The sequence below is a fragment of the Spermophilus citellus genome (assembly GCF_964194105.1).
Source record: "Spermophilus citellus genome assembly, chromosome: 3".
In the NCBI taxonomy this organism is placed as follows: domain Eukaryota; kingdom Metazoa; phylum Chordata; class Mammalia; order Rodentia; family Sciuridae; genus Spermophilus; species Spermophilus citellus.
In genome coordinates, this window is record NC_138184.1 from 225,055,979 (window position 1) to 225,071,936 (window position 15,958).

The window sequence follows — 15,958 nt, forward strand, 5'->3', positions numbered from 1 at the left end:
TGTAAGTGAAAAATGGAATCAACCACTCTTCTTTGACAGCAGAAGAGTCGAAAGCCCGATGTTCACCTGGATACCACACTTTCCAGAGAGGCCCAGGTGTGCTGCATGGAAAGTCATCTGTGGCCACCATGCATGTGCAGCAGTGCACGTGTCACACAGAAAAGGTGAGCAGGAACAGGGGCCAAAGGGTTCATTCACGGTGGTCCCCCTGGGGCTGGTGATTTTTTGAATGGGGGTTGCTCTTTAGTACATCAGTCTAAATTGTTGAATTTTCACAGTTACTCAGATGTATATATATAAAAAAAGACTACATTTTTTTTAAAGGGGGAAGGTTATCCTATGTAAAGGTATATGTAAAATTAACGATTCTAGCAAAGATAAAAGTTCTATCCAACAGCACATCTAAGGTTTAAAAATTGTTTTGTATATGCCCAAAGATTTTTCCATATCAGAGAAAAGGATACAAATAGAAGTAGATTTTTCCAAGGTTTTGACACTAAATATTCTTAATGAAAGCAACAAGAATCCACAGATTCTAAGACAAATCTCGGGGAGACTGTGTCCTCCTTATGGGGGCCTAGGGTGAGCCTCTGGCCGCCTCATCAAGCCTCCTTATTTACACAAGGGGATGAGGACCTGAGGGACTAAGGTGTTCAGTCACCTGAATAAGAATACAGAATGCCAACAATGCCCTGGCTCCCTCAGGGCAGAGCTGAGGACTGAAGGGTGTGACTCTTGGGAAGTACCCTGCACACTGCTGGTGGCACCCAGTGTGTTTCCATCCCCTCTTCTTTTTTCTTTCCCTAGTAATAGTTTGCTAAGTAAACTAATTTTTTTAAGAAGGGTCCACGGGGAAAATACTGATGCGAGAGACCCTGATGTCTTTTCTGCCCTATCCTCCTGTCCCAGGGACTTCTCTGAGAGTGGGATCTCCATGCACAAGCTGTTCTGACCCATGCTGTCCTGTGATGTGGGCGGCCCAGGGCACTGTGTCCATCCACTGTGCTCTCTAAACTTCTGCTTGCCTTGTTTCCCACTACCCTAAGTTTCTGAGTGGACTGCATGCCGATGCCAAGGCGGCCCTGGTGAGGAAAGCCTTGCCCTTACCCATGGAAACCAGAGACTCATAGTTGCCCCTCATCACATTCTTGTAGAGCTCCTTCTGCCACTCAGATAGGTTTCCCCACTCCTGCTCCGAGAAATGGACGGCGACGTCATCAAACGTGACAGGGACCTGAAACCACACAACAAGGTCAGCTTGGACCATGAGGACGGCAGTCACAGGTGGTCAACTCCCCTGACTCACCCCAGGCCCTGGCTCAAATACCTCCTCCTCAGGACCCAGAGGGAAAAGTCCATACCCACAGCTCTGGGGCTTCACCAGGACCTCTCTGGAAGTCTGACCACTGTCCTGGCCACAAAGAGTGGGGGAACTGTGTTGCTTGGTCCTTTGCCTCTCACAGGATAGCTCTTGCTGCTCTGAAGCATGATCTGAGGACCAGTAGTAATATTGCCACCAGGGAATGTGCTGGAAATGCAGACTTCCAGGCTCCACCCGGACCCACTAAATCCACCTGCATTTAGAAAGACCCTCATGGGTTCACCTGCACAATAAAGTAACAAAAGGGCTGGCTCAGGCACATAATCTGTGTTTGCTAATACAGGACTGTGGAAAGGGGCAGCAGCACAGAGGAACAGAAAGAAAACCAGTCTATACTTAGCTCCTTCAGAACTTTCTGGAAAAATACGATTAAAACCTAGCCATTCTCTAGTTTTTTAAGGATACCTCCTAAAATCAGTTTCACTAGCATGAATATGATTTATAAGTGAACTTCACCTGCAGCCTCCCTCAGGCCACCCTGGGGGTGAACCACTGATTAATGCTCATGGTGCTCAGTATCTATAGGGTATTACTTCCAGAACCCCCAAAGATACCAAAATCCAAGGATGTCAAGTTCCTTTTAAATAATAGTGTAGTATTTGCATGTAACCTCTGCAGGTCCTCTTGTATACTTTAAATCATCTCTAGAATACTTACAATACCTAATACAATATAAACGCCACCTAAATAATGGTTAGACTCTTTAGGGAATAATGACAAGGAAAAAAGTCTGTGTGTGTTCAGAACAGACACAATTTTCTTTTGGCAGGTATTTTCCAACCATAGTTGGTGGAAGCTATGCAGGACCTGAGGTGTGGAGGGTGGCTGTATCTGACTGCAAGCCTCTGCCATGGCACTCTCTTTAGGCTTTGGCTTTGCCTTCTGTCCTCACCTGTTGAGGACAGCTCTACCGAACAGGCTTCTAAATGGTGATCCTGATCCTGGGGGTAGTTCTGTACTAGTGCTTTTACCAACAGCAGAAATATCTTGCTTTTGTGAGTCCTGTTCTTGGTGAAGCAACACTGGCAACTAGGTTTGGGTATGTTTTATTCTTTCTCAACAACTGCTTTCCTTTTCTTTCAATTAAACTAAATTCCTAAATCACTCCAATTCAGACCACTTCTTGGGAAGCCCCAGGGGGAAGAGCGTACCTTGGGAACCTCTCCATTGCTCCCTGGCGGCAGCCGCAGGATCCAGAAATTTCTGTTTTTCAGCAGGTTCTCCATGTTCTCCAGCCGCCTCTGTAGAAGCCCATACTCCTGCAGCAGGGTCCCCAGCACGACCCACTTGCTCTCCAGATGGTTTGCGAATTCCACGGCTGTCTTCTCACAGTCGGCTATCTTTTTTTCATTTGTCCCCGTCCTGCCCTCCAGGGTCAGTAGCCTCATGGCCTGGGCCTCCAGTTTCCTCTCCACAGCTTGGACAGCAGCCCACACGGCCAAGCGGGTGATCTCTGCTGTGGGCAGTGGCTGTTCCTTCTGGGCTGCAGAAGAGACCTGGAAGGGGATGTCCTTTTGGGAAGCTGGGCTCTGGAGCAGGGGGTCCATGTCAGCCTCAGGGACTGTGGGGGAAAGAGTCAGGGGGTCTTTCTCAGGAACTTCAGGGGAGTGGAGTGGGGCTTCCTGATGGTGGGCGGAGTGGGAGAGAAGGGAGATTTCCTGGTCAGCAGGATACTGGGTCTCTTCCTGGGAAGCCAGGTGGCCCTGGAGATGCGTCTCTTGTTCAGAAGTGGCAGGATACAGGAGTGACGGTCCCTTCTGGGGTATATGCGGCATCTGGCCAGAAGTCTCTTGCTTGGGAGCACTGGAAGTTTGGGGCAGGGAGCCTTGCCGGGGAACAGTAGGCAACAAAGAAGGAATTTCTTTGGGGGGAAGAATTCGGGATGGGAGTAGAGTTTCTCTGGGGAGTCCAGCTGGGGCCTGATGTAGGGTTTCTTCTTGCGGGACACTCGAGAATGACAGAGGTGATGAGCGTTGGTTTTCCATGTCCTGTTGCTGGACCTGTATTCAAGGAAAGAAAGGAAAAGACAGGATTGAAGGCCACAGTCTCCAGCTGACAAAATAAATCCCTAATGTTCATATTAAGAGGTCATCAGCTTTTGTAGCAATAAGAAATGCCCCATAAACGTGAATCTCTTCTTGAGACTTCAGCACTGATTTGACATCAATGATAAAGCTGTTGGGAACACCAAATAAAAGACAGCTATGCCACCCCGTTTCCTGTGGACAAGGGAAGGGTACAGACATGAGTTAGAACACTTGGCTATCGCCCATCTGAACCCACGGCTACCTGTGTCATCCTGGCCCACGTTTCTGACCTCTCTAGCTTCTGCTACACAGAAGAGGGGGACAGGGAGACCAGGCAGCAGGTGATTCAGCCCTCCTACAGGAGCCCAGGTCTCTGGGCAGGTGGGCCCTGGGCTAGGTGTTCTCTGGCGGGCTGCGTTCCTAGTGGGGACGTGGGAGTGAGGAAGAATGGGGGACTGGAAGGACAGGACAGGAAGCCACGCAGAAGTCAGCCCATTTAGAGACTTGGGTCAGAGTGGTACGGCCTAGAACCAAAATAAAGATGTTTCCTTTTGGGACTTCAGGGATCCTCACTCTCCCTATTCCCACCTCACCACATCCACCTGAGAGAACTCTAATCACCAGGGAGGTGAAGCCATGTTCTTCCGTGTGTGACCAGCTCTGTACTTACCCTGTGAATTACCTTTATTGTAATGAAAAGAATTTCTCCTATAACAATTTCTGTCCATCTCTTCATGATCTTCCTTCAATGAATCTGCTCAATTATTGTTTTATGTACAAGTGATCTTTAAAGTAATTAAATCTTCCATTTTCTCTATTTGAAAATTAGACCTTCCCTGGTGTACAGTCTGATCATATAGCATGTGCTCAATAAACATCAGCTGAATGAATCAACAGTAAATTGCTGAGTCACAACAAAATTATGGGAATAAATAATGAAGTTCCTTGAGTCACCTATCAGACACATCCAAAACTTCTTTAGACCTCTACAGTTTTCTTTCTTTTATGTGTTCATTTATTCATGTATAAGCAGCTTGGCTGAAATGACATCACACTTTTAAGCTAAGAATTGAAGATTCAAGAACCCTTCAGCAAAAGGTCTTTGAGAAAGTACCATGCATTTGTCCTTTGATGTGAGAGCTAATTAGTCAGGAATAGCTAAAATCATTCAAAGTTTATTGTATCATGAACTGTGAAGAGCATTTTAAAGGATTACCTCATTTAGTTCTCACAAAACCCTATGAAATAGGGACTATCAGAATCACTATCCACACCTAGCACATGAAGGTACTAAGGATAGGAGAGGCTAAGTAACTTGGCCCAAGTCACACAGCTGCCTGGCTCCAGAGCCTGTCAGTTGCCTCTGGGCCTCACTGTCTACTGAGGCAGCCAGTAGGTATGTGCTCTGATCAGAGGCTGGAGGATAATCCAGACCTGTGGGAGGCTTCCTGGGGGTGGCCAAGATGGGGTGGAAGGCCATGCCCTTAAAGACATTACCATTTACGCAGGGTCATGGGCCCCTTAGAAAACCTAATGCAAGTTCTGGGTTCTCAAAAAATACAGGTAGCCACATGTGCAAAATTCTGCTAACATTTATTGAGTTCACAGATGCCTTCAACCTGAAGGCTCATCAACTAAGCCCACTCTCAACCCGGCACTGTTCCCAGGTGGAGGCAGGTCTGGGTGGCCCCTTAGGCAGAGGCCCCAATCACAGGTAAAGGCTAGCATAATGCAACACAATAGGCACATTATGGCCCTGTCTTGGGGGGGGGGGGGGATTAGGATATTTGCCTACAGCTAGTAGGAAGAAGTGAAAAATCCCTGGAGGCCAGGTTAGCCTCCCAGAGTAATACAGGGGTTTAAGTGAAACAATAAAAAAAAGCTCCAGTGTAGAAAATAAAGCCAGCAGAGCAAGACATCTCTACCAACCAGTCTAATCAGCTCAAAGGAAAATACTATTTCTTTGCTTTCTATTATTGGACCATCTCTCTCCATTTTGGGATTTGGGGAACCGGAAAGGGATGAAGGGCCACTGGGGCATGCCCCCTCCCCCAGCCCTCAAACAAAAGCAGCCTGCTATAATTTCATCACTCCCAGTAAACCTGTGGCTTGATCTCACCCCAAGCAGAAAGAAATGATCAAACAGAGGGGCAGTAAATTATCTAAAACAAATAAGCCCAATTCTTAAAACTGCTGGGAGGGGCTAGGGTTTGAATTCTTCTGAACCATACTTCATAGGATTTAACAGTCCCACTCTTCCCCGTGTAGCATAAGCGATGAGGCCTCCAGGATTCATGCCACATTAGTAGAGATACACATAAACAACTATCTGACTTATGCAAGCTGTGCAATTTTCTTGCATGACCCAGGATGGTTCACCCAGAATTATATACCTTTAAAAGGCCCTGAAGAGGCCCTAAACCCAGAGGTCTGGCAGGTAAATATCTTCATTTTATTTCCCAAGAGTTTCTATTATTATTATTATTTTAAGAACTGGGGGGGGGGGTTTAGAAAGCCAAGCATGCCCTCCCCCCCTTCCTGTACTCCATAGGAAAGTGAGGCTCAAAGGCACTGATTCTCATGCAGTAAACCCCACTAGCACAGCCAGGGCGTCTCAGTGAGCACACCGGGGGCTGAGGGCGTTTAAAGGCTAGTTTTTAAGAATGGTGCACCGAGAAGAAACAGCAGCCCCAGGCCCCATCCGTCAGACACCCAAAGTTCGGTCCAGGCCCTCCAGACGCAGAGGCTGGCAGCGGTCAGGGCCAGAGCCCCGAGGGTCACCAGCTCCCCGCCGCGGAGACACTCGCAGGGGCGCTGCCCGGCCTCCCCTCCTCCCCGACGGGCCGCAGCCACCGCCCGCCCGCCCAGGCCGCCCCCTCCCCGTCCAGGCCCGCAGCCCGCCAGGCAGGCCTTTCGGAGGCTGCGGGCACCGTGCCACGGATGAGTCGCTACGTGACCTTGGGGCAGGCAGGGCAGGTCGCCGCCAGGTGTCTGTGCCTCAGTGTCTCCGCTCTGCGAAATGGGAGAGCCGCGTCAGCGCCGCGCCCGGGCCGGGAGAGGCTCGGCAGGCCGAGCTCTGCGGAAAACGTGCGGGCGGCCACCCCGACGGACGCAGCGCCGGCTCCGCAGCGAGCGAGCGCGCCGCCGGCGCCCCACCTCGGGGCCGCGTGTGCCGGGGCCCGGCGGCCGCGCAGCCTCGCACGGACGGCGGCCGATCCCCGGCCCGGCGCCGGCCCGCAGCGCCCCCCCAGCCCCAGGGCGCGCGAGCCCTCCAGGGCGCCCCCTCCCCCGCCAACGTCGCAGCGCTCCCGTCCCTTACCGAGACCCCAGGCCGGGCCGCCGAGCCCGGGGCACGCAGGCCGTCCCCAGAGCCCCGAGGCCGCGCGTCCGTGCGCGCGCGGGCCGCCCTCACCGGCGCCGGGGCCGCGTCGGCCATGGCCCTGCGCTGTCCGGCCCGGGCCCCACGAGCCGCCGCCGCCGCCGCCGCCGCCGCCGCGCGCAGGCCTGGCCGCCGGGTCCTCTCCGCGGGCGGCGCCGCGCGGCCCTGCCTTCCCCGCGGGGCTCGCGCGCGGCCGTCGGGCCCCGGCCTGCTCGGGGCGCGCGGGCGCGGGGCCGCGGAGCCCGGGCGGCGGCGTCGGAGCGGGGCGCGCGGCTGTGCGGGCGGCCCGGCCGGCTGCGCCCCGGCCGCGAGCTGGGCCCCGGCCCTCAGCAGCGGCCCCCGGCCCGCGCGCCGCCCCTCTGCGGCCGCCGCTGCGACCCCGGCTCCGGCCCCGGCCCCGGCTGCGAGCTGCGCTGCCGTCCCGGCGCCTCTTCAGCAGGGGAGCTGCACAGCAGCTGCCATGTTGATACAAACTGCATCCTGGGAGGCATGTCCCTCTCAGGCCGTTTAAAGAGAAACACTCCGAGGCTCGTCGGAGGCTGCCGGAACCCAGACAGCTCCATCTACAGCCGGTAGGAGCGAACAGTGTCGAGCGAGCAGCCAGGCGGCGACGGACACGCCCTGAGCCGGGCCAGCCCGTCGTGGAGACCGGGCCGAGCCGCCGAGCCTCCCCCGGGACCCCGGGCCTCTCACCTGGGGTCCTCCCGGCCGGGCACCCGCGGGCGAGGCGGGCGGCGCGCGGCGGGGCGGAATTCGGAGCGCGCAGCCCCGGCGACGTGCTGGGGTCTGGAGGCGGGTCGATTGGCTCCGACAGCCTTCCTCCCGCCGGCTCCTGCTCCCCTCACACCCAGGACCCGGGCCGTTCCCTTTCAAAACCTGCGCGCACAAAGGGATCTGAGGAAGCCGTCACACCAGAGAAAGCCCCGAGTTCATGTGACCAGCGCGGTGCAGCCCGGGTCCCAGGGCAGCGGGCTGCGCTTCCCAGGGTGGCGAGCGGGTGGGTGCTTTTGTGAAGCGCCCGAGGGTTGTTTTCCACACGAGGGGAGCGAATTCCTCCAGTCCTCGGGCGCCGGCCTGCAAGGGGCCAGACGGGGCACTCGGGAGGAAACTGAGGCCGAGAGGGAGTGACCCCAAGTGACGTTTCCGTCCCTCCTGTGAGTGCTTTCTAGCCAAGAGGGTCCCCAAAGGAGTGGCAGAGCTTCCCTGGCCTTGCTGGACAGGCTCACTTAGCGACGTTTATTGGGAGCCGAGTGGGGCAGGGGGAGGGGGGCATTAGCAGGTGCCCGGTTCCCAGCGGTGAATCCCCACTGGACCGAGGAAGGGAAGAAGGGGCAGAACGTGTGCCCCCCTCACGAACCCCTGGGAGGTCAGGCGTGGCGCTGGCCTGGAGGGCCATGGGGGCAGACGGCCCCAGGCCACCGCTCAGAGCAGAGCGTCTCTAAAAACGGAAAGTTATGGATACTGATAAGGCAAGGCCACCCGCTCCGGTCCCCTCCCACCACACCGTGGCTTTATGCATTTCCTGTCACGTGTGCATCCACAGTTGCATGCTACTGGTTTTGATGTTTTAAGATTTTAGGTGAATTATATTATTCAGTCCATATCTTATTGCAACTTGCTCTTTTTGTGTGTGGATCATTGTGTTTTTGAGACAGAGTCATGTTTAACCAAGCCTATCTGGTTCTTTCATTTTAACCACTATATAGTATTTCACTGAGTACTTAAAACTCCTGTTTCCCCTGAGGGGAAGGAAGACAAACCTGCTGCCAGGAACTTCTGCACACATCTCACTCCGCCTGCCCGGTTGGAAAATGTCCCCAGGAGAGGGACCTAGACATGGATTACTGGGTGACAGGAGCACCTTCAGCTTTCCCAGTCTTCCCAGAGGGCTCACAAGAGGTAGCTCCCACAGTAATACATGATCTGTTTTCTGGTCCTTGACAACTCTTAGTGATGAGGGACTTAGATCATTTCCCAATTTAAGGAGTAGGAACCGGTAACTCATTATTTATTTATTTATTTTTAAAATATTATTTTTTAGTTGTAGTTGGACATAATACCTTTATTTTATTTATTTATTTTTATGTGGCTAAGGATTGAATCCAGGGCTTTGCATGTGCTAGGCAAGCGCTCTACCACTGAGCCACAACCCTAGCCTGATAACTCATTATTTTAATTTGCATTTATAGTTGTATTTCCCCATCAAAGAAATTGAACATTTTCATATTTATGCTACTGACATTAAGTTTTCTTCCTCTGTGAATTTGTTCTTCACATCCTTTGCCTTTTTCTGTTGTAAGGCTTTTGTCTTACTGGTTTATAGAGGTTTTGTAAACAGTATAATCTGGATATTAATCCCATCACTGAACATTTAAGATAATTGTGGGAAGCCATTCTTGCACATGATTGGGCACCTCCCTGATTGGGTGTGAGGCCTTCTGGCCAAACTGTGTCGGAGCTAGTCCCCACCCTCTCCAGGTGCTTTTTAGGCTCCCAAGTTGCTGGGATTATAGGTGTATGCCACCAAGCCTGGCTACACAAAATGTTTTTGAAAGAGAATGATAACTTAATGAATAAAATATAAAACAATACTGTTTTTTGAGGTAAACCCTACTATGATAAATTCATAACAAAAAATTCCACTCAATTACAGAATATTTACGTAGCATTAATGTGTAAATATGCAGTTGATAATTTGAGAGGGAAAATTTACTAAGAGTATACACAGCCATAGAAGTAAATTCATATTAAACATAGCACTCTATTAAATGAAACCCTGAGCAATAGAGAAAACCAAGCTGCTGAAAGTCGGGACTCAAGGGCACTGCTAAGTGCCCTTCAAATTTTTTAAATTGTTGAGGCTGGCTTTGAACTTGCGATCTTCCTGCCTCATCCTCCAAGCCGCTGGGATTACAGGTGTGTGCCACTGGGCCTGGTTGAGTATTGCACAAAATTTTAAAATTTTTAATCAAGGTATTATTTATATGCAGTTCAGTGCACTAATCTCAAATTTATAGGTCATCTAGCTTTGGCAAAATGTAGTTTTGTAATCCGCATGGACAACCAAGACCTAAAACATTTCGTCACTCAAGAAAGTTCCTTCCTGTTCCTTCCCCACCTGTGAGTCCATGTGCATATGTGAATCTGTGTTCTTCATGTAGGTTGCTCGTGCCTTCTTGTAAATGGGTGACGTCTTCTGGCCTACACATAGTGTTTGAGACTCAGCCATGTGTCCCGACTTTTAGCAGCTTGGTTTTTCTCTACTGCTCAGGGTTTCATTTCATAGAGTGCTATGTTTAATATGAATTTACTTCTATGGCTGTGTATACTCTTGGTGTATTTTCCCTCTCAAGATTATCAACTGCATATTTACACATTAATGCTAGATAAATATTCTGTAATTGGCTAGATAGTAGGGTTTGCCTCGAAAATCAGTGTTGTTTTATATTTTCTTCATTAAATGATCATTCTCTTTTAAAAACATATTGTATAGCCAGGTGTAGTGGCATACTCCTATAATTCCAGCAATTTGGGAGGCTAAGAAGGGAGGATCACAAGTTTGAGGCCAGCCTTACCAACATAGCGAGACCTGTCTCAATATAAAAATTAAAAAGATGTGGTTCATTGATTAAGTGCCCCTGAGTTCAATCCCTAGTACCAAAAGTAAATAAAACATTTTGTATTTCATGTGTCATTTTATTATTTAGTTCTAATTTTATCACATTGTGATTTTAAAAGGTAGTCTGCATAAAATGGGTTATTTGGAATTTGTTCTGATTTGCTTCACAGCCAGTTTTTGTAAATACTTGAAAACAACATAAAATTGATTTGGATAATACTAGTTAAATGTGTGCCCTTCAAATTTTTTATATCCTTACTAATTTCTGGTAGTTTGATCAATTAGTGAGAGGTATGTGAAAATCTTCCTCTTTTCATTTTTCCCCCCTCTTAATTCATCCAGTTTTATTTTTTTCGAGGTCATGCTATTAGATACTTATAATATTTTCTCTTTCTCAAAAAGATGACCCTTTTAACTGGGTGGTGTTTTGGCATTAGAGCCTGCTTGTCCAGTCATTAGTGCTCTACCTTTCTTTTGGCTAGTGTTGCGGGTTTGCTGCTCCCCCCGGCAGCTGCACCATCCCATTACTAACTGTGAAGTATTTTGTATCCTTAGTTTTTAGGTCTATCTCTTATAACAGCACATGACAGGATAACAAGAATTTTTCCTCCTTATTTGGGAATCAAGACTGAGGACAAAAAAGGTGAGGCACCCCACATTTTAATTTCATGTGGCCAGAGGAGTTGGGACAGACTCATCAAGAGGCACCGCCTCAGGAGGGCCAACCACTGTCCTTGTCCCATCACATGTATAGGGAAGACTTGGTCTGATTTTATGGAGCCCAAGAGACAGCCTGTGGTCCTTTATAGTCTCTCTAGTACAGGGGAGAAGCAGAGGGCCCTTGGTGGGTGTCTCTCAGGCCATGAAAATTGATGGGAAGAGATTTCTGAGGAGCAGCCCCGCCAAGTGGGGAGAAGTCATGGCTGTCCCCACCCCATTTCAGCTCTCAACTCCTGGTGGTGCAGCAGAATGACTACCTAGCCTTCTTGCGGAGCAGCAGAAGTTGGAGGGAAGGTGGAGCTCTGAGGCTTCCCACATGGCCACAGGACAGGTGCCTTCTCCAGAAAGGGTGAGGGGCAGAAATTTCCAGCTACCTCTCTTGGATTCTGGACATTTGCATTTTGACAATTCCAGCTGGATACACTGTACTAGCAGGTGTCCGTAATCACAGGTGGAGCCAAGCTGAATGGAGGTCCTGTGTCAACAGATGTGTGTCCTCTGCCTCCTTTATAAACCTGAAACCAGAAGCAAGGCTCTGTAAGGGACTTGACTGGAGTGAAGGAAGTGAGGGAAGAGGGTAGGGCTTGAGGAGTAGGCTCCTGCTGGCTCCACCCAGCTGCTCACAGCTGGACAGATGCAGCTTGAATTGGAGACAGGGACACGCGGCTCTGAATGTTGTTATAATTAGCAATGAGACTGCAATAATTAGCAATGAGACTGCAAAAAGACTTTTCTGATAGTAGAAATTGATGAAATATATTAGAATTTCAACAGGATGTCATTATGGTGCTAGTGAGACAGGAAGGGTTAACACAATTGTAGGACAGTCACTGCAGAAAGGAAAATGGTTTTGTGTTTATGCACCAATGAATTAAGCCTCCTAAAACTTAAAAGCACAGAGGTGAATTTTTGTTTCATCTTATAATCTGACAATTTGTTCTTCAACCAGAAAGCTTCACATTTCTTTGTATTTATAGTGAATATAGATATGTTTGGATTTTTGTATCATGTTATTTTGTTTTTCTTTCTTTGCTTCTTTCCTCTGCTCCCTTTCATTAGATTAGGCTGTTTTTTTTTTTAAACATTTCTTTAGTTGTAGTTGGTCACAATACCTTTATTTCATTCATCTATTTTTATGTGGTACTTGGGATCTGAGGATCATACCCAGGGCCTCACCCATGCTAGGTAAGTGCTCCATTGCTGAGCCACAACCCCAGCCTGTAAGCTTTCTTTATTCAACTTTTCTATCTCTGCCAGGAGCCATTCTACTTCTATTTAGTGATGTTAATGAGCGTCTTAAACATACACATTTGACTTGCAAAGTCTAAGTGAAATTGACCTCTCTGTTCTTCTCCTTGAAATCACAAGGGCTATAGAATGCTTTTATTTAAATCATACTCTATCCTCCTGTGGATTATGGTTGCTTAGTATTTTATTTTTGTGTTTTCTATTCGTTAAATTTATCTTTATTATTGTTTTATAAATCAAGTGCGTGTTAAGGTTTATCCTTTTCCCCAAAGGATAATCCTCAGTTGTTGTTTTTTTTCCAGTGAGTGTCTATGAATGGTGCATTCTGAGTTTTCATTTTCTGAAAACATCTTAGTTTCATTTTGTTGTTGCATGATAGTTGATCAGGGTATAAAATCTAGGTTGACAGTTATTTTCCCTTACTCCTTCATAGGCATTTGTCCATTGTCATCTGATATCTGTTTTTATCACAGCAGAGTCTATTGTTAACCTAATACTTTTCTTCTGATGTCTGTTTATCGTTTTCTCTAGCTGCTTTTAGGATTTCCTCTTTGTTTCTGGTGTACTATAGTTTCACATATTTTTTATGTGTAGATTTACTTTTATTTATCTTATTCAGGACATTTGCATTTTGAGTTTGAGGATTTATATCTTTTATCCATTCTTGAAACTTGCTAGTCATTCTTTTAAAAACATTTCTTCTAGTTTCCTAATCACTTTCTAGTTAAGAACATCTGATTTGATAGACTTATGGTAAGTGTTCCTGGTCTATGATTATAACATATCAGGTTTCCACCCATTGTTTTCTTTCTCTGTACTTCATTCTGGGTACTTTTTTCATCTATCTTTGATTTAATTACAATCAGACCTCTGTATTTGTGGATTTGGATATAAAATATTTGAAGAAAATTGCATCTGTACTGAATATATACAAACTGTTTTCCTTGTCATTGTTCCTTTAAAAATATACCATAACAACTATTTGTATAGTATTTACTTTGTATTATACATTATAAGCAATCAAGATGATTTCAAGTACACAAGAGGATGTGCACAATTTGTATGTGAATACTGTGTTGTTTTATATAAGGCACTTAATCATCTGAGGGTTTGGTATGGGGGTTCGTTGGGCTTCCCAGTGGATACCAATGGACAGCCATAATTATTTTTCAACTGTATCTGGTTATGTTGTTTAACCAGGCCAGTGAGTTTTTTTTTTTTTTAACTGTTTCTTTTTTTTTTTTTAAGTAATGTTACTCTCTTTTTTTTTTTTTTTTTTTTGGTACTGGGGATTGAACCCACGGGCACTGTACCACTGAGACACATCCCCAGCCCTTTTAAAAAACATTTTATTTAGAGATAGGGTCTCACTAAGTTGCTGAGGCTGGTTTTGAATTCTTGATCCTCCTGCCTCAGCCTCCCGAGCTGCTTGGATTATAGGCATATGCCACTGCACCTGGAGACTTTCCTTTTATTTCTGGGATTTTCACTGGTTCTTTTTCAAATGGCACTCTCTTTTTCACAGTATCTTGACTTTTCTTAAGGTTTGGTCATTTCAACTAACTATGCTTTTTCCATGTTGCTTCTACCACTTCATGCCTCTTGTTAGATTTATACAGTATAAACATATTCATGTTCTGTCTGTTCTCTTTGGGAGTAGCTTTACATGAGTTTAAGTTCTTGGATTTGTAATCCTGCATTTGTCTTTTCATTAATGGTGGGTTGTTTCCTGTGGTTGTGTGGTGTGTGATTGTGAGTTTGTGTGGAGCAGGGCTTGTGGTCTGGATTGTGGAATGGTTCCTCCTGGTTTTGAGTTTGCTTCAGCCGGAAACCTCAAGTGCTATTATTGGCTTCTATACAATTTTTATGCCAATTTATCAGCCCTGTGGATAATGTAAATTTGAACCCAAACCTGAGGTACTAGCTGTGGCCTTGAGTTCTCAAGGAAGATATGGCCCCCACCACACCCAGTGCCCAGTGCCTGGTGCCCAATCTCAGACAGGCAGGCTTTTGTCATCTGTGGCAGCTGTGCAGTCACACCGATTGGATCTTAATCCAGGCATTGGCTATTTGGCTGCAGAGTGCAGGTGGCCACAGTCTGGGAAATGCTTCAGTTTTCATGCTCTTTTTGTGCAGCGCCAGCCAAGGACTGAGTGGCTAGAGGCCCGAGGCTTGGTCATTGCTGCCCAACATAGGAACCCCCGCCCATGGGCAGTATTTGCCCTAGAATTTCATCTGGTGGCTGCAGCTTTGCCAGGTGGCTGCTTCCTTGCCTCTTTCCTTTCACAGATATTGTGGCTGGAGATTTGGCCTGTGATCCTGCTTCCTCCTCTTGTTATCTTCCACAACATCATTCCCAACACATTTGCACTTCAGATTGTCTCAGCATCTGCTTCCCGGAGGACCCAACTTCACATTTGCTTTTTGGCATTGGGACGTGTGCTTCTGAACCTGCATTTGCTGACCAAGAGGACGTCCAGGGCTTTATCTTGAGTGCCCATGGCCTGTATGCCCTTCTTACCCCACCCCAGTTGGGCACAGTAGTTACTTATATTTACAACGTGGGCCTACAGTTTGTCTTCATTTTGGGCACATAGGTTTTCCCTTTCTTTCTTTTTACTTTTGTATTTAATTTGCTTAGTAAATCCTATCCATAATTTACAGATGTTTGTATCAGGAGTGTTTGAGTCACATCATCCACAGATTTTGTATTTATTACATTTTTTGCGGGGGGGTACTGGGATTGAACTCAGGGGCACTCAACTACTGAGCCACATCCCCAACTCTATTTTATATTTTATTTAGAGACAGGGTTTCACTGCGTTGCTTAGCGCCTCGCTAAATTGCTGAGGCTGGCTTTGAATTTGACATCCATCCTTCTGTCTCAGCTGAGATTACAGGCGTTCACCACTGCGCCCAGCTTTGGCTAAAATTTTTATGAAACAGAAATTATTTAAGTGTATATACTTAATGTCTAAAATGTGCTTTTCAATGTTGGTTAATAGTTAGGTATAAACCATTTAATACTCTGGGTTAAAAGAAACTTGACAATTAAAACAAAATCAGGGACTCCACCATATATCTGCCAATGAATAAAGGTCTCCTTATGAATTTTAAGCCCTGTGCCTCATTTTTAAACAGATTACTTTTACAGACATATGCAAAGTAAAGGAGGGTCTGGCAAGTCAACAGTTGGAGTCTGAGTAGGACTCAGGGGAGTGGGAAAAGCAGGGGAGGTGTCAGTTTCATGTGCAGAGATCAAGGGACCTGGGTGGTGCTTTGAACTAAGACCTGTGGGAAGTGGACTGTGCCAGTTGGGCAAGGGTTAAGGGTAGGGTGGACATTGTCTGCAGTGGGAACAGCACATGCAAAGGCAGAGAACAGCATGGTGCTCAGGGGAGAGCTGGTGGTTGCAATTGTGTAGAGTGAGATGCACATGGAGAGTGGAAAGGAAGAACCAGGAAGGAGCCCCTATGAGGGGTTGGATGTGCTGTGCTGAAGTTTGGATCTTAACCAGCAGGTGACGGAGATTTCTTGGAGGCCTTTAAATCAGAGAGCAATAGTGATGTGATTTCCTAGTTAGA

At 47.5% G+C, this 15,958-nt stretch overlaps 1 protein-coding gene across 1 annotated transcript in view; it reads right to left on the reverse strand.

Moving 5' to 3' along the window:
- The window catches only part of ZNF777 (zinc finger protein 777), a gene marked incomplete at its 5' end in the record, with an annotated part of 46,455 nt that overhangs the window by 27,281 nt on the left and 3,216 nt on the right, over positions 1-15,958 (reverse strand). Inside the window, 3 exons of the mRNA XM_081283343.1 lie at positions 1,108-1,234; positions 2,533-3,381; positions 6,728-7,217. Of these exons, the coding sequence (XP_081139469.1) occupies positions 1,108-1,234; positions 2,533-3,381; positions 6,728-7,217 (1,466 nt within the window). The remainder of the gene's footprint in view (positions 1-1,107; positions 1,235-2,532; positions 3,382-6,727; positions 7,218-15,958) is intronic.